This window comes from Suricata suricatta, chromosome 13 (genome assembly GCF_006229205.1).
Source record: "Suricata suricatta isolate VVHF042 chromosome 13, meerkat_22Aug2017_6uvM2_HiC, whole genome shotgun sequence".
In the NCBI taxonomy this organism is placed as follows: domain Eukaryota; kingdom Metazoa; phylum Chordata; class Mammalia; order Carnivora; family Herpestidae; genus Suricata; species Suricata suricatta.
In genome coordinates this window covers 79,698,172-79,720,127 of record NC_043712.1, presented here as the reverse complement: position 1 = coordinate 79,720,127, position 21,956 = coordinate 79,698,172, and the positions used below count along the sequence as shown (strand labels likewise).

The 21,956-nt window shown below is 51.6% G+C and overlaps 1 protein-coding gene across 1 annotated transcript in view; it reads left to right on the top strand.

The window, feature by feature from the left end:
- FXN (frataxin) overlaps positions 1 to 21,950 on the top strand; it is a 22,238-nt gene extending 288 nt beyond the window's left edge. The window contains exons 2-6 of the mRNA XM_029921179.1: positions 4,449 to 4,469; positions 8,003 to 8,100; positions 10,009 to 10,129; positions 18,333 to 18,430; positions 21,578 to 21,950. Coding sequence (XP_029777039.1) covers positions 4,449 to 4,469; positions 8,003 to 8,100; positions 10,009 to 10,129; positions 18,333 to 18,430; positions 21,578 to 21,728 — 489 coding nt within the window. The 3' untranslated portion in view covers positions 21,729 to 21,950. The remainder of the gene's footprint in view (positions 1 to 4,448; positions 4,470 to 8,002; positions 8,101 to 10,008; positions 10,130 to 18,332; positions 18,431 to 21,577) is intronic.
- The last annotated feature ends 6 nt before the right edge of the window (positions 21,951 to 21,956 follow it).

Sequence of the window (21,956 nt, the reverse complement as noted above, 5' to 3'; positions counted from 1 at the left end):
CACTGGGCGGGGGCACTGGGCGGGGGCGGGGCGCGCCGCTCCCTGTGCCCGGTGCGGGGCCGCGCAGTCAGCCTTCACTTCCTGGCGTCACGGTTGCCCCGGCTTCTGCTTTCCGGCGGGAACGCGGGTCCCCTGCCATGCAGCTGCGGAGGTGACGGGGGACGCAACGCAGGGGGCCGGGCATCCGCTTTCGGGACCCGTGGGGGTCTCCAAGCTCGCCACTTTGCGTTTCGAGAACTTCAACTTAAGTGATCCTGTACACCGTACTAGGTACTATAAATATACATGTGTATGACATACAGTACTAGAATCGTACACAAATATATATCAACAGAATAAAATATAATATAAAATACATATAAATAGAACAGAATAAAAATAATGAGATTGAACGCCCCACTCTTGATATGGGCTCAGGGCGTGAGCTCATGGTTCGTGAGTTCGAGCCCCACAGCCGGCTCCTTTCTTAGCGCAGAGCCTGCTTGGGATTCTCGCTATGTGCCTCTCTCTCTCTGCCCCTCAATTCTTTCTCAAAATAAATAAATTTTAAAAAAACAAAATAGTACAGTATAATAGTACCACTATAATAGTATATGTACACACACCCACACACTATTAGAGTGATGTTTTCAAGCACGGGCCTTTAGGAACGAAATGTTTCCTCGAGCGAGGTGGAAATGTCAAGGCTGCGGAGTACGGGAGCTAGAGCAGCAAGGCTTTTGTTAAATGACCCGTCCTGCCTCTCAAATTCTGGCTCGATCCAGCGGAGCCGTGGGACCTCTGGGGAACTGGAACCCCCCTGAAGCGGGGCTTCCTTATCTCGGAAAAGGAGATTTAAAGGGGAACGCCCGTTTGGCCTAGCGGGTGTGAGGATTAGTGTGGATTAACATATATAAAGACTTCAGCGCTGAAAGTTCATTCCCCTAGGAAATGCAAAGGAGCGTCTGACCCTGTAACTTCAAAACTTGGGAGGAGGAAGCTGAAGGAACGCGGTGGGTTGAGGAAAACTGCGGGGCAGGATGGACCCGGTTCTTAATCAGGGTCTTGAAGATGGCCAGGGGCGGGGGGGTGGTATTCCCGCCGGAAAACCTGCCTGTCCGGGCGCAGAAGGCACCAGACCTCAGCTCCGAGTGACTGGTAATGCCGGGAGGGCTGTCCCTGGTGATGGAGGCAGGTGAAATCCACCCCAAATTGCCTTTGGAGCCCTGGGATTTGGCCCTTATTAATTTATTTATGATGTTTCTTATTTATGTTTGAGAGAGAGACAGACAGAGTGTGAGCAGGGGAGGGGCAGAGAGAGAGGGAGGCACAGAATCGGAAGCAGGCTCCAGGCTCTGAGCTGTCAGCACAAGCCCGACTCGGGGCTCGAATTCATGGACCTGAGATCATGCCCTGAGCCAAAGCCAGACACCCAACAGACTGAGCCACCCAGGTGCCCCAGGACTTGTTTGGGCTTTTTTTTTTAATTTTGAGATAGAGCGAGGGTGAGCGGGAAGGGGCAGAGAAAGGGAGAGAATCAGAAGCAGGCCCTGAGCTGTCAGTGCAGACCCCCGAGGTAGGGCTTGAACTCACCAATTGTGAAATCAAGATCCAAGCTGAAATCAAGAGTCCGAAGCTTAACCAACTGAAATTTGGAATTTAGACTTAAACTTGTTGGCTGTGTTTGAAGACAAGTTAGGATTGGTTGCCAATATTCAGTTGGGACCTTGATCCTGGATTCCCAGGACTCTCAGGAAAAATAGGCAGTTCTGGCCGTGCCGGTCCCATGATGCCCCAGCCCAGACACCAAACACTTGTTACCCCTGTCCTGGGCCGCTCCCATGGGAGGGGGGGGGGCGCCTCAGCTTGTACTTGGACCCCTGCTGGTGTGTTTTAATTCAAGTTTTTAATTTAGGACAGTGACAAGCAATGGCATGGTCTTTTGGATGGCATTTAGTGGCTGTTAAAGGCTGCTGACTCAGATGCATGCCCAACTCAGAGCCACCACCCAGGATGCAGGCACTGGGCACAGACGGTGATCGGGGGTCACTGGGAGGTGGGAGGAAATTAACAACCTAGGTCACCCCATTAGTCCCCTCCCGGAGTAACTTAATCAGGTTTGCTGAACCTGTCTGTAGCACATCTATCCCTAGTAATTCAAGAGTTGGGTTGATGACCACAGTAACTGGGACCATGTTTAATTCCATCAAGGCGTTAACTGTCCCCAAGTTGACCCCTGCCTCCAGAATTCATCGGTGTGACGTCATTCTGGGGGCCTCATCCTTATTTTTCTACCCCCATTCCTACTTCTACAGCACTGTCCAAAAGACATTGAATGGGAGCCACATGTGTAATTCCAAATTTTTTAGAAGCCACAATGGAAAAAGTAAAGAGCAGGCGAGATTAATTTCAGCAACACAGAGTTGCACCACCTGACTGGCTCAGTCAGTGGAGCATGTGACTCTTGATCTCAGGGTCATGAGTTCAAGCCCCACATTGGGCATAGAGCTTACGTTAAATAAAATGCCAACAATACATTTATGAAATCTAGCTTTTCACAGTATCGTTTAGACATGTAATCGATACTGAAAAATCACTGAGATATTTAACATTCTTTTCTCGTGCTCATTCTGAGAGACAGCACGAGCAGGGGAGGGGCAGAGAGAGAGGGAGACACAGAATCTGAAGCAGGATCCAGGCTCCAAGCTGTCAGCACAGAGCCCAACGCGGGGCTCGAACCCACAAACCATGAGATCATGACGTGAGCCGAAGCCAGATGCTTAACCGACTGAGCCACCCAGGTGCCCCTGCCTGAAACTTTGTTAAGTATCGTTTTTAATGACGATCACATAAGATTTACATTCCAGGTCCTCAGTCCCGCGGCCACGTTCCAGGGGCCCTGTGGCTGCACGTGTGTGCCTGGCAGCTTCCGGCGCACACACAGCTCTGGAGTAGAGCAGGTCAGGCTTCTGATTGTCGGTTTTTAGCTCTAGCCTCGGCAGAAACCAGAACCCCCAGAAACGTCTTCCGTCTAAGTGCACGGCTCCGTGGCTCAGGGAGGCCTCTGGTGCCGTCGTGCTGCTCCTGACCCTACTGAGAATGAGAGTAGGACCCGGCTGGTCCTCCGACCTTTCCCTTGTCACACAGGAGGCAGCCCCAAGGGGGGCGATAATGTCACCACCTCTGACCTAACTTCATGAGCAGGTCATGCCCTAATTAACTTTATTTTTTTTCCTTTTTCTTTAATATTTATTTATTTATTTTGAGAGAGAGAGCGAGAGCACATGGCAAGGGGCAGAGAGAAGAAAGAGTCCTAGGCAGGCTCTGCGCTGTCCGCCTAGAGCCCCACATAAAGCTTGATCTCGAAAACCTGAGATCGTGACCTGAGCCAAAATCATGAATTGGACATTTAACAGACTGAACCACCCAGGCGCCCCGCTTTATTTTTTTCTAAGTTTATTTTATTTATTTTGAGAGAGAGATAAAGTGCAGGTGGCGGAGGGGCAGAGAGCTAGGGAAGGAGAGAGAGAATCCCAAGCGGGCTCTGCACTGTCAGCGTGGAGCCCCTTGTGGGACTCAAACTCATGAATCCGTGAGATCATGCCCTGAGCTGAAGTTGGATGCTTAACCTACTGAGCCACCCAGGCGCTGCATCCCTAACTCACTTTAAATTCATATTTGTGTATTATCTTCCATGGACAATGTATGTGACTTTATACATACAACAGTGTATATAAAATATCTGCACTGTTTGAAGATTAATAACAAACCCCCATGTTTTCACCACCAGATTAGAGATTGAATATTGCTAGGGTCCCTGAAGCGTCTGACTTCGGCTCAGGTCATGGGTTCAAGCCCCACATCGGGCTCTGTGCTGACAGCTCAGCCTGGAGCCTGCTTCCGATTCTGTGTCTTCCCTCTTTCTCCGCCCCCCCCCCTTGTGCTCTGTCTTCCTCTTTCAAAAATAAATAAAACATTTAAAAAAAGAGAGAGATTGAATGTTGCCTTTTCCTCCAAAGCTCTCCCCATTCCCCTCCGTCCCCCCTGAAGGGAATCTGCTCTCCTAAATTCTGTCAAGCAGCCCCTTGTTTTCTTAGAGTTTCGCCCCTACGTGTGTCTCCCTAGGAAGCATCTGGCTGCATTTATTCTGCTGGGACTTGTTCCATGTGTTCAGAGTTGTGTTTGAGCCTCGTCGGCACCGATGCACAGAGTTGTCGCTTGTTTTCCCTGCTGGGTAGCGTCCTGTTAGGCGGGTACGTCACACCCCATCCAGTCTCCTCCTGGTGACATCTGGGCGATGCGGCCATGGCGCCGCTGGCACGGACGGTGCTGCCGCGGGCATTCCTGGGTAGGGACAGAGACCCTTTTCGGGTGGATTCCTGAGAATAAGCATTGGCGAGGCGAGGAGCCAGCAGCTCACCTGAAGCCCGAGTGGTGATGGCCGTCCATGCTCCCGGGCCGTGGATGAGAGCCGAGGCACTCTTCCAGCGGTGCGCTCTGCCCGGGGGACCCCGGAGCGAGGGCCGGCCTCCCTGCTAGCCCCCCGGGCCAGGCCTCACCGGGGCTGGGCCTCCGCTGGGTCAGGTGGTTCCGCGGCTGAAGCCTGAGAATGTGGGCCTAGGAACCGTCTCGAATCTCCTCCGGTGCCTCCCGTGCTGAGCTCAGGGGCTGCCCGAAGCCCTGGAGGCTCAAGCTCAGCGGACCCGTCCCAGGCCAGTAGTCCTGGGGCTCCGGCGGCTGGGAGGCTGCAGGGGGAGCCCTCCTGAGACAGCCCCCCTCCCCGCACCGCTCCATCTCCTCCCTCCAGCAGAGGGGGCTCTTCCCCTGGCCCCTGCCTCCTGAGGAGGACACGGAGGGCCTGCCCTTCAAGCAGGTACCAGGGAATGTTGGGTTGGGGAGAACAGGTAAGAGACCAGCAAGATGTTTCTGGCAACAGCCCCTCTGATGATTAAACAGCCGAATGTAGACTTCTGCTTCTGGCTGTTGAGTAACTTGCATTACCCTGAACCTCCCACCAAAGACAGCCATCGAAGACAGAAAATTCAAAGCCAGAAATGAAACAGGGGCGTGTAGGTGGCTCAGTCGGTTAAGCGTTCGACTTGGGCTCAGGTCATGATCTGACAGTTTGTGAGTTCAAGCCCTGCGTCAGGCTCTGTGCTGACAACTTGGGGCCTTCTTCTGATTCTGTCTCCCTCTCGCTCTCTGCCCATCCCCCACTCATGCTCTGTCTCTCAAAAATAAATGTTTAAAAAATTTTTAAAGAAATATGTGAAGGTATCAGAGAGACATGACAGCTAGGATTTGAGAAGGACCCTAGAAAGGAGGGAAATTCTGAGTCCCTAGCTCTCAAACTTACCTTCCATGGCTGAAATTCAATATGGTTCCTGGGCATACGATTCTTTCCTTTGTGGCCCGGACCCTGGGGCCAGACAGCGCTGGGTTCAAACCCCAGCTCCTACACTTTGCAACTATATCTCTTCATTTTTCACGGGTCCTGTACTTGTGAATTCACCTACTCAGTAAAATGTGTCTGCAGTCCCCCAAATCAGTACCCAGGGTGATTCTGTGGTCACACAAGCTGGGGGCGCCCGAAGCTTGCGTGTTCCCAGCCGAGGTCACACAGGGTGACTCCCTGCTGTCCCGTCTCAGCCCCCACACGTTAACAAGCGCCCTATTCAGCAGCTACTCAGGGGCGCCTTGTTTGCATGTTTGTGTTTTCTGTTGCTGATTCCACTATTTAAAATGGCCCCGGCCTGGGGCTCAAGCGCTGGCCGTTGTTCTCAGCGCACGAAGGCCGTCCAGAGCCTCACGGAGAAGACCGTGTGCTGGATCGCCCCGTTCAGGCCTCAGTTACGGTGCTGTTGGCCCCGAACACAGTGCTCATGAATCACCAATATATATTAGAACAGGATGTCTTAAAAATTTTTTAGTGTTTATTATTTTTGAGAGAGAGACCGAGTGCAAGCAGGAGAGGGGCAGAGAGGGGGAAACACAGACTCTGAAGCTGTCAGCACAGAGCCTGGTGTGGGGCTCGAACTCATAAACCATGAGATCGTGACCTGAGCCCAAGTTGGACGCTCAGTCGACTGAGCCCCCGACGTGCCCCTTAAACAAGATGTCTTGAGACAGAAGCACACGTAAAACAAGATTATGTATTGATCGGTTGGTCAGGTGACCTGAGGCCTGCAGGACCTAAGCCTGGGTTTCCCTTAGGAGCGGTGCGGTAACCTGGTGTTCCTGGGGACTTTGCAGAGCATGACGGCCGCGAGTCACCACTATGATAATGGTACTTGCCTCACGGGATTATGCTGAGCACTAACCACGTCCGTCTCTGTCCACAGCGAGGCGATAGTGAACACTCTAGAATGTGTGGTTATCACTCCGGCTCTCGCACTTCTTCAGGGCCAACGTTTTGAAGTCATGCCCTGGGTGGCTCTGTCGGTTAAGCGGCCGACTTCGGCTCAGGTCCTGATCTCAAAGTCCATGAGTTTGAGCCCTATGTCGGGCTCTGTGCTGACAGCCCAGAGCCTGGAGCCTGCTTCCTATTCTGTGTCTCCTTCTATCTCTGCCCTTTCCCTGCTCATGCTCTGTCTCTCTCTCTCAAAAATAAACAGACAAAAAAAGTTAAAGTCATGTCCTTGGGGAACGCCTCAGTGGCTCAGGTGGTTAAGTGTCTGATTTCAGCTCAGGTCATGATCTCACGGTTTCTGAGTTTGAGCCTCACATAGGACTCTCTGCTGTAAGTACAGAGCCTGCTTCAGATCTTGTGTCTCGCTCTCTACCCCTCCCCCATTTGAGTGCACATACTCTCTCTCAAAAGTAAAAACATTAAAAACGAATAAAAAATCAAGTCAAATCATGCCCTCTGTGCTCTGCACTCCTGTTTCCCCCTTGGGTGTTCCCTCTCAGCCCTGTGCCCTCCGCCTTCTGGCCGAGGGCATTGATGAACAACAGCCTTGAGCCCTGCTCCAGAGTGACCTTTGGGGAAAATGAATCTTGCCATGAACCCCCTCAAGCCCTTGGGTGTCTTCCCAGGATGGAGTCCAGCTGAGTGCCGTCACAAGGCCCTGTGGCCACTTCTCCCTCATCTCCCCTGCCATCTCCACTCCAAATGTACCGCTTTTCTCTCCCTGTATAGGCTCCATCCCCTCCCATACTGGGGCAGGTCCCTCAGCCAGCGTCCCCTCCAGTGTCTGTCACTGTCCTCTGGTTATGTCACCTGGCTCCCCAGCTGGTCAGTTGCGCTGGCGGCTTCAGAGACGGGCGCCTGGACGCTCCGAAGTTATGTATCGGGACAAATCGACAGGTCACATGATCTCGTGCAGATCGTGTTAATGAGACCCCGAGTCTGCGGTCCGATCCTCTCTTCCGGACATCAGCACATCAGCAGACGTCTGCCCCTTGCTGTTCATTGTTGCTTGTATTTGCCAAGTTCCGGGACTTTGCTGACGCCTCCCCGCCTCGCCTCTGCTAACCGCCACATAATTCCAACAGCCAGGCGCAGTGCTGCCCAGTAGAGCTTCCTGTGGTGGCGACTGTGTTCTGTGCGCCACTAGCCACATGAGGCCACGGTACACTCGAAACGTGGCCCGTTCAACTGAGAAACTGACTTCTTAAATTTCACTTCAGTGAATTTAAATGCAAATAGCTTCATTTGGCTCAGCATTATTATGCTGAGCAAGACAGGCCTAGAGAGAGGCTGAGAGAACTCAAGGTAATGCCCATAAGGAACGGGAAGACATCATGTCCTAAGAAACATGCCTGGAGGAGCCCCATGGTTTGCTCAGTAGGGAGAGCAGGCGACTCTTGATCTCGGGTTCATGAGTTCGAGCCCCATGTTGGATTACTTAAATAAATAAAACTCAAAAAAGGGAGGAAGGAAGGAAGAGAGAAAGAAAGGCAGACTCCTGGAAAACTTGATTGTGGTTATTCTCGAATATAGAAGTAGTGATATTTAAACCATGCATTCATGGCCTGCAATACACTGAAAAATGGTAATGTTCTTCTTAACTTTGGCTTTTAGAGTTTGAGCGTCCACCACCTCAATCAGATTTTGAATGTCAAAAAGCAGAGCGTCTGTGTGATGAACTTGAGGACAGCGGGAACTCTGGGCGGCCCTGGGTAAGATACAGCCCCTTCCACACTGGAGAGCTCTTCCCCCTGTGCCCTCCCCTCTCTCTCAGTACACAACACAGGCATCCATCCATGTGCTGCTCTCCATTATCTTTTTTTTTTCTGCTCCCTTACCATTTTTTACCAAAAAAAATTAAAAAAGCAAAAAGCCCATCCCATACAGAGCCTGTTATCTCCCTATCCGCAGTCCTCATAAGCATCTTTCTGTGTCACCGGCTATCTTCCGCATTATTTTTGAGGAAATAATATTACGGCTTATGGATGCACCATACATAGTTCATCTAACCATCCCCTGTTGCTGGACATTAAGGTTGTCTCCGGAGCTTTGTTATTATTGTCTTCGGTGACTTAGCAGTTAGGGTGGGGCACGCCTCAGTAACAGAGACCCAAAAACGGTAATGGCTCCAGCCAGGAGTGGCCTGTGTCCCCGTGTGCAGACAGCCCAGGGCAGACAAGCCTCTGTGTGGTGATTCACTCAGCCAGGCTCCCTCCACCCTCCTGTCACTTGTCAGTACCGTACTGTCCCCTGCGTGGTGGAGGCCGGGTCACCCTGTCCATTCCGCAGAAAGGGACAAGGGCACAGAAGCCCTGGAGGTGGCACTTGTCACCCACTCACATGTTAGTGGGAAGGACTTGGGCACATGGCCGCAGCTCTCTGCAGGGGATGCTGGGAAATGCAGCCCAGTGGGTAGGAGAGTGCAGTGGGCTCTGGTGCAGAGTTCCTCAGCCTGCTCCAGTCTGCGCCCCGCCACTGGGGTCTGCATGGACGCTCCTTCCACAGACGTTCACACGCACATGCACACACCCACGCACACACGCCCACTCACACACGCCCACGCACACCCAACGGAGAGCGGCTGCCCAGCTTCCTCGCCAACTCTTATTACCAGTCTCTTCCATTCCAACCATCATTCTGGTAGGCATCTCATTGTGATTTTTTAATGTCTATTTTCCTGAAGACAAATAAAGTTATACACCTTTTCATATGTTCACTGGCCATTTGGATATCTTTCTAAAAATACCTGTTCGATGCTTTTTTTACCCTTTTTTTTTTCTATTGGGTTTTCTTTTTCTTATTGACTTGCAGTTCTTTCTGTATTCTGGAAGTAAGCCCGTTTTCAGATATATGAGAAATAATTTTCTCTCCCTTTGGGGTTTGCCCAATATAAGTCTTAATAACAAAAGCACCGGAAATAAGCACAATGTCCTGCTGAAGGAGTCAGGTTCAATAAATAACAAAATACCATGAAAATCTTTATGTGGTCATATGGAACAACGTCCAGGGTATGTTAAATAAACACTGCCCAGTGCTTTCTGTATTAAAAAGAGTATAAAATTCTAGATGGATACAGAAGAAACTGTTACTTGCAGTTAACTCTGTGGATGGGGGAAGAAGTTTCCTTCCTTATAAACTGTTTCATGCTGATTAACTTTTTATACTGTACATGCTAGCTATTTTCCATGAATGTTTTTTAAACTTTTTTAAAGTGTTTTTTATTTATTTTTGAGAGAAAGAGAGAGAGACAGCACAAGCAGGGGAGGGCCAGAAAGAGAGGGAGATACAGAATCTGAAGACAGGCTCCAGGCTCTGAGCTGTCAGCACGAGCCTGACGCGGGGCTCGAACCCACGAACCGTGAGATCATGACCTGAGCCGAAGTCCGACGCTCAACCGACTGAGCCACCCAGGCGCCCTAGCCATGAATTTTTAAATTTAAGTAAAAAGTAAATATGTCAGGGCATCTGGCTTGCTCGGTCAGTGGAGCATGTGATCCTGATCTTGTGAGTTCAAGCCCAAGGCTTACAATGAATGAGTGAGTGAATGAAGGAATGAATCAGCCAGCCTGAGGTTGATAAAATGGGGCATTTGGTAAGCATACATTTCGTGTTCCCCGCAGCTCTCTGGATGAGACCACCTATGAAAGACTGGCCGAGGAGACACTGGACTCCTTAGCAGAGTTTTTTGAAGACCTCGCGGACAAACCTTACACACTGGAAGACTATGATGTCTCGTTTGGGGTACCTCTTTGCTTATTTTCCTTTTTCTTTTTTTTCCCCATCAAATTCTTTTCAATGTTTATTTATTTTTGAGAAAGAGAGACAGAGCGTGAGTGGGGGAGTAGAGGGGGGGAGACACAGAATCCAAAGCAGGCTCCAGGCTCCAAACTGTCAGCACAGAGCCTGACCCAGGGCTTGAAGACATGAGCCACGCCATGAGGTTATGGCCTGAGCCACCCAGGCGCCCCTAGACTGCTACTTCTTAAGCAGGGAGTGTTCAGAGCACACAGACATGGGTCCCGCTCCTGGAGACGCTGATTCGGTCGATCGGGGTGTACTCTCAGGAAACAAAGTTTTGAAAAGCTCACCTCGGATTCTCATGGGCACCCTGGGTCCCGCCCCCAGACGTTTTTATTTGGGAGTATGTCCCAAGCAAAGCACGGGAGCTTTTTAAATCTCTTATAATCAGGGCACCTGGGTGGCTCAGCCTGTTGTCCATCTGACTCTTGACTACAGCTCAGGTCATGGTCAACGGTGGTGGGATGGACCCCACGGCAGGCTCTATGCTGATCACGGAGGCTGCATAAGATTCTCTCTCTCTCCCTCTTCCCCTCTCCACTGCTCACACGCATTGTCTCTTTCTAAAAAACAAACAAACAAAACATACCAACAAAGACAATAATAATGTTCCTATAATCTCCCCAGATGATGGTAATATGCAGCTGGACTGAGCCCCAGATCCCAAAAGCCAAGGCTGCTATGCACCGACCGGCCACCGGGTGGCAGTCCACCTTCGGATTTAGAATTCTGTTTAGGCCTTAAGGACCAGCCCCCTTTTTGCCAGGAGAAAACCCCCCACAGAGGTTAGTCCTCTTGACAGCAATTAATAGCTGGAAGTGTCATAAAGGGTGCATTTTGGATTAAACCATTAAGGGTGACCGGCGGTCGGGCTAAAGTGAGACATTGGACATTGCAGGGGAAGGGCTGGGTCGGAGAAGGGACTCCACCGGAAGTGGTGTTGGACATTGCAGGGGAAGGGCTGGGTCAGAGAAGGGACTCCACCGGAAGGAGCAGGTAGCAGAGTCTGGAAGGTTCCGAGCCTGGTTGTAAGGGTAGGGAGGGACTTCGTGGTCGAAACAAGCAACGAGGCAAGACAGGTTTGGATGCCTTCCAGGGAATCCAGTCCGTGCAGCACCTCCGGGCAGGGCGTTAGAAGTGCCCGTGCCCACAGCCTCCGAAGGCAAGCCACTGGGGGCCCGTTTTAAACTGGACTCCCAGCTTGACTGAGGTACAGCCCTCCTCACCCCCAGCCTCCCCACCAGGGGCTGGCCGTGCTTAGAGGGAAACCAAGGCTGGGGCTAAACTCAGCCTTACATACAAACATTCATTAACGTCCTTTAGGTGTCCAGCTTCGGCTCAGGGCAGGATCTCACCGTCTGTGAGTTCGAGCCCCGTGTCGGGCTCCGTGCTGACAGTGAGGAGCCTGCTTGGGATTCTCTCTCTGCCCCTCCCCACCCCTTTCAAAATACATTTTTTTAAAACACCACAAAAACAGTCCCGCCACTCATTCTTATAAGATTAGTGAGGTTACTTCGTGACTCAGGCATTTTGCATGAGTGTTTCCATTAGAAGCGAATGTGGCAGTGTTCTCGGACCTGGATTCTGTTTGCCTCACTGAGTCGGACACCACATGTTCCTGCTGGATGGTGGGTCACAGACCTTTCCCAAGTCCTACCTGCAGAGTGACCCAGCTGCTGGGCTTTCCCGATTCTGGAAGCCATTCCCACAAGGGAAGAGGCCCCTGTGTTTTCCTGGCCAGTCCACACACTGTCCTCACCAGGGCAAAATTACTTCCAAGAAATCATTTGCTAATTAGGAAATTCTCTGGGATAGATGTAGAAACTAAAGGCATACCTAGTAGCTGCCTCTGTTGTTGGGACTCTGATCAAGAACCTCGAAGTGCTGGGGCGCCCAGGTGGCTCCTTCGGTTAAGCATCTGACTTCAGCTCAGGTCATGATCTCACTGTTCGTGAGTTCAAGCCCCGTGTAAGACTGTCCGCGGTCAGCACAGAGCTCGCTTCAGATCCTCTGACCCTCTCTTTCTGCCCCTCTCCACTCCCTCTCTATCTCTCTCTCAAAAATAAATAAACATTAAAAAAGAAAAGAAACTTAAAAAAAAACTTCAAAATGCTATCTACCCGGGTGTGTGGATTCCTGATTAGAATCTCTCAGGCGCTAACTTACGTGTCCCGCATATAAATCCATTAAAACTACATCATAGGCAGTAGGACACCTGTAACACTATCACTTGAGCTCTGTTGGGTGCCGTGGGTCTAACCCCAGGGTCCGGTTGGGCATTACGTCCCCTGGGAAGTCCTCGTAGATGCTCCAGACAAATACCACCTTCCCTCCTTGCCCGGCGAGCTGAGGAGGACTTTGAGGAGCACCGATCACCCCGTGTTCGGTCTGTTTGCACATCGGCTCCCGTGGCCAGACCGAGCTCCTTGGTAGCCAGGACGCTGTCCGTTCTGGGTGTCCCAGTGCCCGCAGCATTGCCAGGGACCTGCCAGGGACCTGACAAGTGTTGATTCAGTACGTGAAGGGAATGGAGCCCACTTCAACAGAACATACTTGGATGGATGCCCCTCAGCACCATCGATATTTTACCAACTTGCTGCTGGCCGTGTAGACAGATGAACGTAGTAATCCAGACAGAAGCAGGAGCGTGTTCGTTATGCTTGCGCCCTGTGCGGTGGGGGGTGGGGGGGGCGTGAGCAGCTCCTTGGCTGGTGTGTCTTCCTGTCGGTGGGGTGGGTAATGTCAGGGGGCATGTCTGGCTCCAGGTATCACCCCCGCCCCCCGGCACTGCCAGTAGAGGGGACACCACCAGAGCGGAAAGCACCGCCGGCCCCTAGGCCTGCATGGAGTCGGCTGCACTTGACCGGTGAAATCTGACCAGAACTGTGCGAAGCACCATGCTCTCAAGGGGCTGCTTCCGGGCCACCTTCCTTGTTTTCCTCTTTGACGTTTTGATGAGGATTGGTTTGTCGTCATGTTCTTTCCTCCCTAAGCTGGTGGCATATCACCGTCATACGGCAGACGTTCCATAGCCTTTTCTGGACCTTCTCCCGAGAAGATCTTCCCCTGACACCGATGAGTACGGTTCCGGCTTCAGAGCGGGGCCGTGTGCAGAGCCGTGGAGGCCACCTCTGGGTCCAGGGTACCCACACCTGCTCTCAGGCAGCATTTTATCGGACGTGGAGACAAAGCACCTGGCCTATCATCCCGGATTTGTATTTTCTTTCCAAGACCTTTAAAAAAAAAACTTGAATGATTAATTATTTTGAGAGAGAGCTAAGAGAATCCTAAGCAGGGTCCATGCTGTTAGTGCAGAGCCCTGCTCAAGGGTCGAACCCACTAATGGTGAGATCATGACCTGAGCTGAGATCAGGAGTTGGATGCTTAGCTGACAGAGAGCCACCCAGACGCCCCTGACAAGGGTCCATAAGCAAATCAGCTTAACTCCTGGGAGTGCTGGGTTGATCAGCCATAAAGTGAGTGACGTCCCTCGACCTCTCCGATTTATATTAGGATTAAATTTTAAAAATTTACTTCTTCATTATCATACTCTTTAAGAGGAAGCTGGAATCCGTTTTTGGGGTATGGGGAGCCATGTGCAGATGAGATCGCCTGACCCCATCTGCCATCCTACGTGTGTCTGTGGCTAGGAAATGAGCTCGCAACAGCGGAAATGGCTCCTTTCGCTCCCATAAGGGGGGGGGGGGACGCGATGCCGACTGGCGGGAGTAAGCCTCCGCCCGCCGTGGCCAAGGGCTGCTCTGACCCTGCGGTGCCCAGTCCGCAGCGACTGGAATGTCTGACTCTCCCCCACCTCCCCTACCCTCCTCTGCATGTAAGTCTGCCCACACCCGAAATGGTCTCCGACTGCCCCTTAAGGAAAAATACTAACAACAAAACCCACATCTGGCCTTCGCGAGACAGTTCTGAATGCATCAAAACTCAGGTCAACGGTAAGGCCGCTCAGTTTCCTTCCGTTCCTTCCCTCCTCTTGGCAGTTTCCTCTGAAAACAGGCGCTGGCTCACCAGGGGGGAAAAATACTGACACACAAAGAACCGGAGGGGGAGGAGACTAAGCGCTGAGTCCTTCTGTCCCTTAACGTCTGGCACATCTTCACCAGGCCTCCTCACCCTCTGCTCCGTGCCTTCCTCCACCGACGTACGTTTGTGTCCATCCAGTATTTTGCACAGGGAACGGATGTGCTGGACACTGAAGGAGCTTAAGTGAAAAGACAAATCCGGGGTACCTGGGTGGCTCAATTAAGTGTCCGATGTTGGCTCAGGTCATGATCTCACGTTCGTGGGTTCGAGCCCTGCGTCGGGCTCTGTACTGACAGCTCAGAGCCTGGAGCCTGCTTCAGATTCTGTATCTCCCTCTCTCTCTCTCTCTCTCTCTCTCTCTCTCTCTCTCTGCCACTCCCCCACTCTTTCTCAAAAATAAATAAAAATTAAAAAGAAAAGAAAAAAGAAATCTACATTCTAAGTGCTTAAAGTAGTAGAGAAGAGGGACTCAGTGCCGGGCTAAGAAGCCAGCGGCTCAGGTGCCGGGAGGAAGGCACAGAAGGACTGTGGGGCACACACAGGCTCTGAGCCCAGCCGTGGGGTGTCAGAGTAGCCATGCCAGAGGTGCCTCCGCTGGGGCTGCTGGTCTTGAAGGGGGAGGGGTGCTGCAGAGAAGGTGCCAGAAGGTGCCAGGTGGGGGAGACGAAATCTCTAGGTTGCTTTATGACTATGCTCTTTGTGAAGGAGCGGCCAGTTCCCTGGAGTCATTGCAGGAGATTTTGAGTTGGAAGGGGGCGCCTGAGGGGCTCAGTCTGTTAAGTGTCCAACTTCGGCTCAGGTCATGATCTCGCAGTTCATGAGTTCAAGCCCTGTCTGGCTCTCTGAGGTCAGCAGGAAGCCTGCTTAGGATCCTCTGTCTCCTCTCTCTCTGCCACTCCCCCGCTGGCTCACGCCCATGCGCGCTCTCTCTCAAAAATAAACATTAACCAAAAAAAAGATTTTGAGTTGAAAAGAGCTGATTTTGGCTTTCAGCAAATAGGATCTGCCATCCCTGATTTGGTCCCCTGTTCCACAGCGTGATGGTGGTCAGGAGTGTGCACGGCCCCTGGGCGCCCGTGCCCCTCCGTCCGTGCTCATGCCCGTCTGTCCGTGCTCAGGTCTCTGAGGAGGCAGCACAGATGTCCTGGGGGCGGGGGGGGGGGGCTGAAGAGGCTGGGACCCCCCCTCCACTCGCTCCTCTGCACCTGCCCCTCCAGTGTGGGGGACAAGGCCCAACGGGGCATGCAAGGACCGCAGATGAGTCACACTGGAAACCGTTAACGTCTCGATCCACTGAGCCCTGGATATCATGGAAGAATAAACCATGAAAAGTATGTATGGGGGAGGAGAGAAGGGGAATGACTCCTTCTGGGTGCAGGGTTTCTCTTTGGGGTGATGGGAATAGTCTAGAATTAGTGATGTTTGCATTCTTAATGAAGATACTTTGTGAAATACTAAACACTACTGAATTGTACAGTTTTTTAAAATATTTATTTATTTATTTATTTTGAGACAGAGAGTCGGGGGAGGGTTAGAGAAAGAGAGAGAGAGAGAGAGAGAGAATCACAAGCCAGTTCCACTCTGTCGGTGCAGAGCCAATGTGGGGCTCAAACCCCCGAACTGTGAAATCATAACCTGAACCGAAATCAGGAGTCAGACGCTTAACCAGGCCACCGAGGTGCCCCTGAATTGTAGTTTTAAGATACTTTTAAGTAAATGAAAGGTGGTAGTTCCACCAAAATAGTAAAGGGGGGTTTTAAGAAAAAAATTTTTATTTAAAAAAATTTTTAATGTTTTTATTTATTTTTGAGAGAGAGAGAGAGAGAGAGAGACAGCGTGAGCAGGGGAGGGTCAGAGAGAGGAGTCACAGGATCTGAAGACAGGCTCCAGGCTCTGAACTGTCAGCACAGAGCCTGATGCAGGGCTCGAACCCACAAACCGTGAGACCATGACCTGAGCCAAAGTCAAACACTCAACCGACTGAGCCACCCAGGCGCCCTGAGAAAAAGCTTTTTTAAAAACATACTCATGGGACAGCTGGCTGGCTCAGTGAGCGGAGCATCTGATTATTGATCTTGGGGTCGCGAGTTCAAGCCCCACACTCAGTGTACAGATTATTTAAAGTTAAAAATAAACTTAGACAAACAAACCAGGTTAGGTGCACTGTGATCACAGCCCTTTTCAGAAATGCATCTGAAGACCGGCAGGCCCGCCCCCGAGTGAGCGGTGTGTGCTGCCCGTCCACGGGACTGGGGGGCACTCATGTTGCGTAAACAGCAACTTTCTTGGACCCACACAGACCTGGCTTGAAGAGCAGCTCGCCAGCTCCTAAGTGTCCCTGTCCCTCATCTGTAAGCCTGGAATAAGGACTCTTACCTCCGACGGTCAGGGTCACGATGGGAACGATTTTACACCGAGTGCCAAACACAGCACTTGGAGTGGGTCCTAGACAGCAGTGGCGACTGTTTTTACTGATGTTTTCATTTTATTGACCCGATCTGTATTCCTGAGGCCTGCGGGATTTCTCTTTGTGTCTTTTATTAATCAGAAAAAATGTTATTAAAAATAGACTGGGGGGCTCAGTGGTTGGGCGTTCAACTCCAGCTCGGGTCATGATCTCACAACTCATGGGTTCGAGCCCCTCGTCGGGCTGTGTGCGGACAGCTCTGAGCCTGGAGCCTGCTTCGGATTCTGTGTCTCGCTGTCTCTCTGCTCGCACTGTGTTTCTGTCTCTCTGAAAAATAAACAAACGTTAAGAAAAGATTTTATATATATATATATATATCCCAATAGAGTCCTCATCCCTTGCCTGTCAGTTAAACTATTACTATTATTGTTATTATTATTATTATTATTATTATCACTATCGTCTACCTTTTCAATAGCTCTCTGTGTTTGCGAACCAAACACAAAGCATTCGGGGCCTCTTGATTGCACAGGGGCTCTAGAAGCCCAGAAGAGGGTGTCTGCACGGGTCACGCCCAGGGGTGGGGATGGGGGAGCAGTAAGAGAGACTCCCCCCCCATACCAGCTCCCGTGAAGGGAACTGAGCTCCGTAGCTGCTTCTCTAAGATCCCGCTTTCTAAAGAAACCTCGGACCTTGGGAGTAAGGGGCTCCTTTGTTGAAAGAGCCTTTGGAAATTTAAACGAGCATTTATTGAGCAAAGAAAGACCAACTAGTCTTTTAAGGAATTCAGGGCTCTTGTCTGGGACAATAAAGGCCTTGAGAGCAGCTTGTGGGCCGGCAGGGAAGAGTCTGAGGATAAAAACTAGTCTGGAGTGTCAGCCTTCTACTAGCAGAGCAAACTGTATTGCTCTTTTTTTTTTTATTTTTTTGTAATGTTTATTTTTGAGAGAGAGAGAGCAGGAGAGGGGCGGGGGACAGACTCTTTGAAGCAGGCTCTGTGTTGACAGCAGAGAGCCCATCCATGCGCTCATGTTCCGAGCCTAGGGCCGATGCCTCACCAAGGGAGCCCCTGCGGTGGCCCTGTGGTTGCTCTTTAGGACCAACAAAGCAGGTGGTTTGACTACTTCTTTCTGTCTTGCCTTTTTTCCCCGGTTTTGGTAATGAGCTTGCTGTGTCTGACGTTTGGGCGGCACGGTTCTCCGGTGGAGTTGGTATCAGCATTTCTTTTTACGTAGGCACCAGCTCCAATCTGGGTCTCAAACTCTCGACCCTGAGATCAAGAGTCGCGTGCTCCACCGACTGAGGCAGCCAGGCGCCCCGGAGTCTGCGTGTGTTAAAGCCCTCTTGTATGTTCTGGCTGGGAGTTAAGGGAACCAAGGCAGCAGGCAGGGTGCGGGGCCTCCGTTGGCCAGTTTTAAGACCTCAGATCACTGTGTCGTCCCCTCCAGAGGGGACGAATGTCATTCTCGCCTGGCTGGCCTCGCAGGGACTAAGGGAAAGCATGATGGGATCCAGGTGTTCCCGTGATTAACCACAGTTCTCTCTGACCTGCCGCGTCTAAACGCGAAAGACGTCTCTTCGCGGTGTATATGTATCGTGTACTTGTATAAATGGAAAGCGTCCAGGTCTGAAGCAGTCATGACCAAGAGATAACTTTGTCTTTATTTTCCCCGTGCTCTTTCCCTCCTGATCCACTAGAGTGGCGTTTTAACAGTTAAACTGGGTGGAGATCTAGGAACCTACGTGATCAACAAACAGACCCCTAACAAGCAGATCTGGTTGTCTTCACCATCCAGGTAGGTCCCGAGTCACAATCTGGCGGTGTGGTGTTATCTTGCTCATGGGCAGTGTGGTGTCAGGGGGGGCCTCAAGAGGGGCGTCACGGTGTGGGGAGGGGGGGCACCTGTAAGCGCCTTTCCTGATGCTTCCTTCGCACTCCCCACATCCTTGCAGGATCCTTAGCTCTCTTTCTGCACCTTCTGCCTGTAATCTGGCGGGTGCAGAGATACTGAGATATTAGTGAATATCGAGATGTCCGCAAGAGCCAAAGCAAAGAGTTGAGGACTTTTCAGAACCTGGCCTGGACAGTTTTTCTGTCTTAAATCACTGCCCTGCCTTGTAAAAAGCCAACGCTTGATACTGCAGCATTCAAAGGAGTTGCCCTTGGTCTTCAAAGCAGGGGAAAGTTTGGCCCGTAGCTTGTTTTGAGCATTTCCGCCAGAGGTTGGGTGAATTCCCTCCTCGGAGTTGGGCTGCTTGTCCTGGGGATGTGGGAGAGACCCTCAACTCCAACTCCAGGGCATCGAATCCCTCCTGCCTCTGCCACTGATGTGTTTTCAGTCCAGTGGAATAAAAGATTGTGTCAGGGCTGCCCACCCACACTGCAACACGAGGCCTGAGAACGTGTGTGGAGAGGGGGTCCCTCATCCGTCTGGATCCTTCTGGATGGTTACAAGAGTCACAAAAAGCTCTCAGACCAGCCTTCCTGGGCCATTCATTAACACTTCCAAAGAGAGCACACTGTGAATTGGGAAAGGCCCCAATATAACCAGGATGGAGTTCTTTGAAAGCCCAGTAGTATTTGCATTTAAAAAAAAATATATATATATATATATATAAGTCTTCTCCTGCCCCATGTTCCCATAATTTTTAAAACTTTTTAACATTTATTTAATTTTGAGAGACAGCACTAGCAGAAGGGGCAGAGAGAGAGAGAGGGAGACACAGAATCCGAGGCAGCTCCAGCCTCTGAGCCGTCAGCCCAGAGCCCGAACTGGGGCTCAAACTCACTGACCGCCAGATCATGACCTGAGCCGAGGTTGGACACCTAACCGACCGAGCCACCCAGGCGCCCCAACATTCACATAATGTCGAGGCAAATACTATTATGTCATTTATCGCGCAAGGGTGTGTCGTTATGTGTTCAAAATAAATAAAGCGCTGTGCCTCCTTCACCCCAACCTCATCAAGGAAGTATGTTATAATTCACAAAAACAACCCCAGAAATGACTCATTTCTAGCGAGGCCCTTTACAGATTGCATTGCGTTCTTGGACCCGGTCCGTTTATTTGAAGTTGGATGTTTTACCCTGTGTGGGCAATCGCACTGTTCTCTCTGGCCTCAGACAGTTGTCCCAAGCCCCACCGGAGCCATTACAGATTCTTACCTTCACGCCCTGGGGAACTGGATGAGAAACTGGGCGGACCGGTTCAAACCAGCCGTCACCTCTGGGGCCTGGCGGCTCTGTAGATACCGGGCAGGGCACCGGGCCCACCTGGGATGGCTCGGTTCCCTCCACGGTGTATCTGGAGGCTGGAAAAGCCCGCGTCGTGTTTGGATACACCTGCCAGCGATAGGCTCCTGGCCCAGGCTTGTTTAGTCTGTCACTCACGGTGGGAATCTGGAAAGAAAATCTGCCGAGGAGCCATTTACTCTCACGAGTATTGTGTTCCTCAAGGAAAAAAACGTTATTTCCCACATCCAAAATAATCTTTCTTGGGGCTACATTTCTGATATTTTGGGCCTTTTTTCAGATGACAGCTTTCCGGGTCTCGAGGACACAGTGGCCTTCCCCGGCCACCCTGCCCACTCCGGGAGTTGTAGGGCAGCGTACGGCAGAGCCCTGGGTGCACACCCGCCTTGGCTCTGAGCCTGGGGGCAGCGGAGGGGCCCCGGGGGGTTCTCACACTCTGCCTGACACTCCGGCGGCAAGTCAGACACCAGGCGCGTGTCCTGTGGTCCAGACTGTCAGGTCTCGGTATATGGCCCGGAGAGTTTGTATGTGGCAGATTGTGCATAAAAACAAAGACCTCAGCCTTACCCCTCTTCCCTCAAACTCCAGCAGTTGGTTGATGATCCAGAAACCTATGATGTTTTTATATCCCCGGAAGAGGCCCACCTTCTAAGCGTCCCTCTTCCCCAGCAACCTCCTCCCAGTCCTGACTCTGGGGAATCTCTCCCTGAGAGCACAGGTGAACCCAGTGCCCCTTCTCATGGACCCCTGGGGTTCTCTGCTCCACCCTCATCGGGCATCACTTCGGACTAGGACCTTCCCTGTCTGCGGGCTTGCCCCCCACCCCCACCTCCAGAATAACAGTGCATGTCAAACCCCAGCTCGCCCAGGCCCACACAGAGGCAGCATCCCACCCCGGCCGGATAGAGGTGCCTCTTGTTCACTGGATGAGCTCAGGGTGCCGGAACTCGCTGTTTCGTGGATTTAAAGTTGAATTCAGAAAAAAATATATTTTTTAAAATAGTATAGTGATTGCCAGGGGTTGGGGAGAGGAGTGTGGGGGAGTAACTGCTCAGTAGATCCACAGTTATATTTTAGGGAGGTGAAGGGTTTTGGTAGATAGAGGTTGTGGTTGCACACGTTATAAATGTACTAAAATAATAATAATAATAATAATAATGGTAAGGGAAAAATCATGTCAGTGGTACACAAATGGCCATAATTTTAAAAAACACTGCCTCTGGGGAGCCTGGGTGGCTCAGTCAGTTAAGCATCTGACTTCAGCTCAGGTCATGATCTCACAGTCTGTGGGTTTGAGCCCCGAGTCAGGCTCTGTGCTGACAGCTCAGAGCCTGGAGCCTGCTTCAGCTTCTGTGTCTCCCTCTCCCTCTGCCCCTCCCCTGCTCACACTCTGTCCGTCTCTCAAAAATAATAAAATAAACATTAAAAAAAAACCATAGCACTGCCTCTGACGTAGCAGGTGCGTTAGGAAGGCACAAGCTCAGAACGTGAAACACAGACTCATGGAGGGGTTCACAGGCTCTCAGGACCCGTGAATTGTTCCGGAGGGTTACTCCTGTACTTACTTGTGCTAAAACACTGAGGCCCTAAGACAAGACAGGCGTCTGCCTGGCTCCGCCGCGTCCCGGGGCGTCCCTGCAGCCGAGCCTCGCGGCCCCGGTGGACCCCACACCTCTGCTCTGTCTTGCAGCGGGCCGAAGCGCTACGACTGGACGGGGGAGAGCTGGGTGTACGCGCACGACGGCGTGTCCCTGCACGAGCTGCTGGCCGCCGAGCTGACGAGAGCCTTGAAGACCGAACTGGACTTGTCTCCTCTGGCCTATTCCGGGAAGGGCACCTGACGCCCAGCCCAGTTCCAAGGACGTTCGATGCTATGAAGGCAAGACCCCAGCTCCGGCCTGCTGCTGAGCACCTGGTGTGTTTCCAGCCCCGCCTCTGAGGGACCCCTGCGCAGCGGGTCACCCGCGGTGGAAAGAATGCGTGGCCTCCCACCCTCCCCCAAGTTCGGATTGTAATTTACGTAGTTTGTGTGTGTGTGTGTGTGTGTGTGTGTGTGTGTGTGTGTGTGT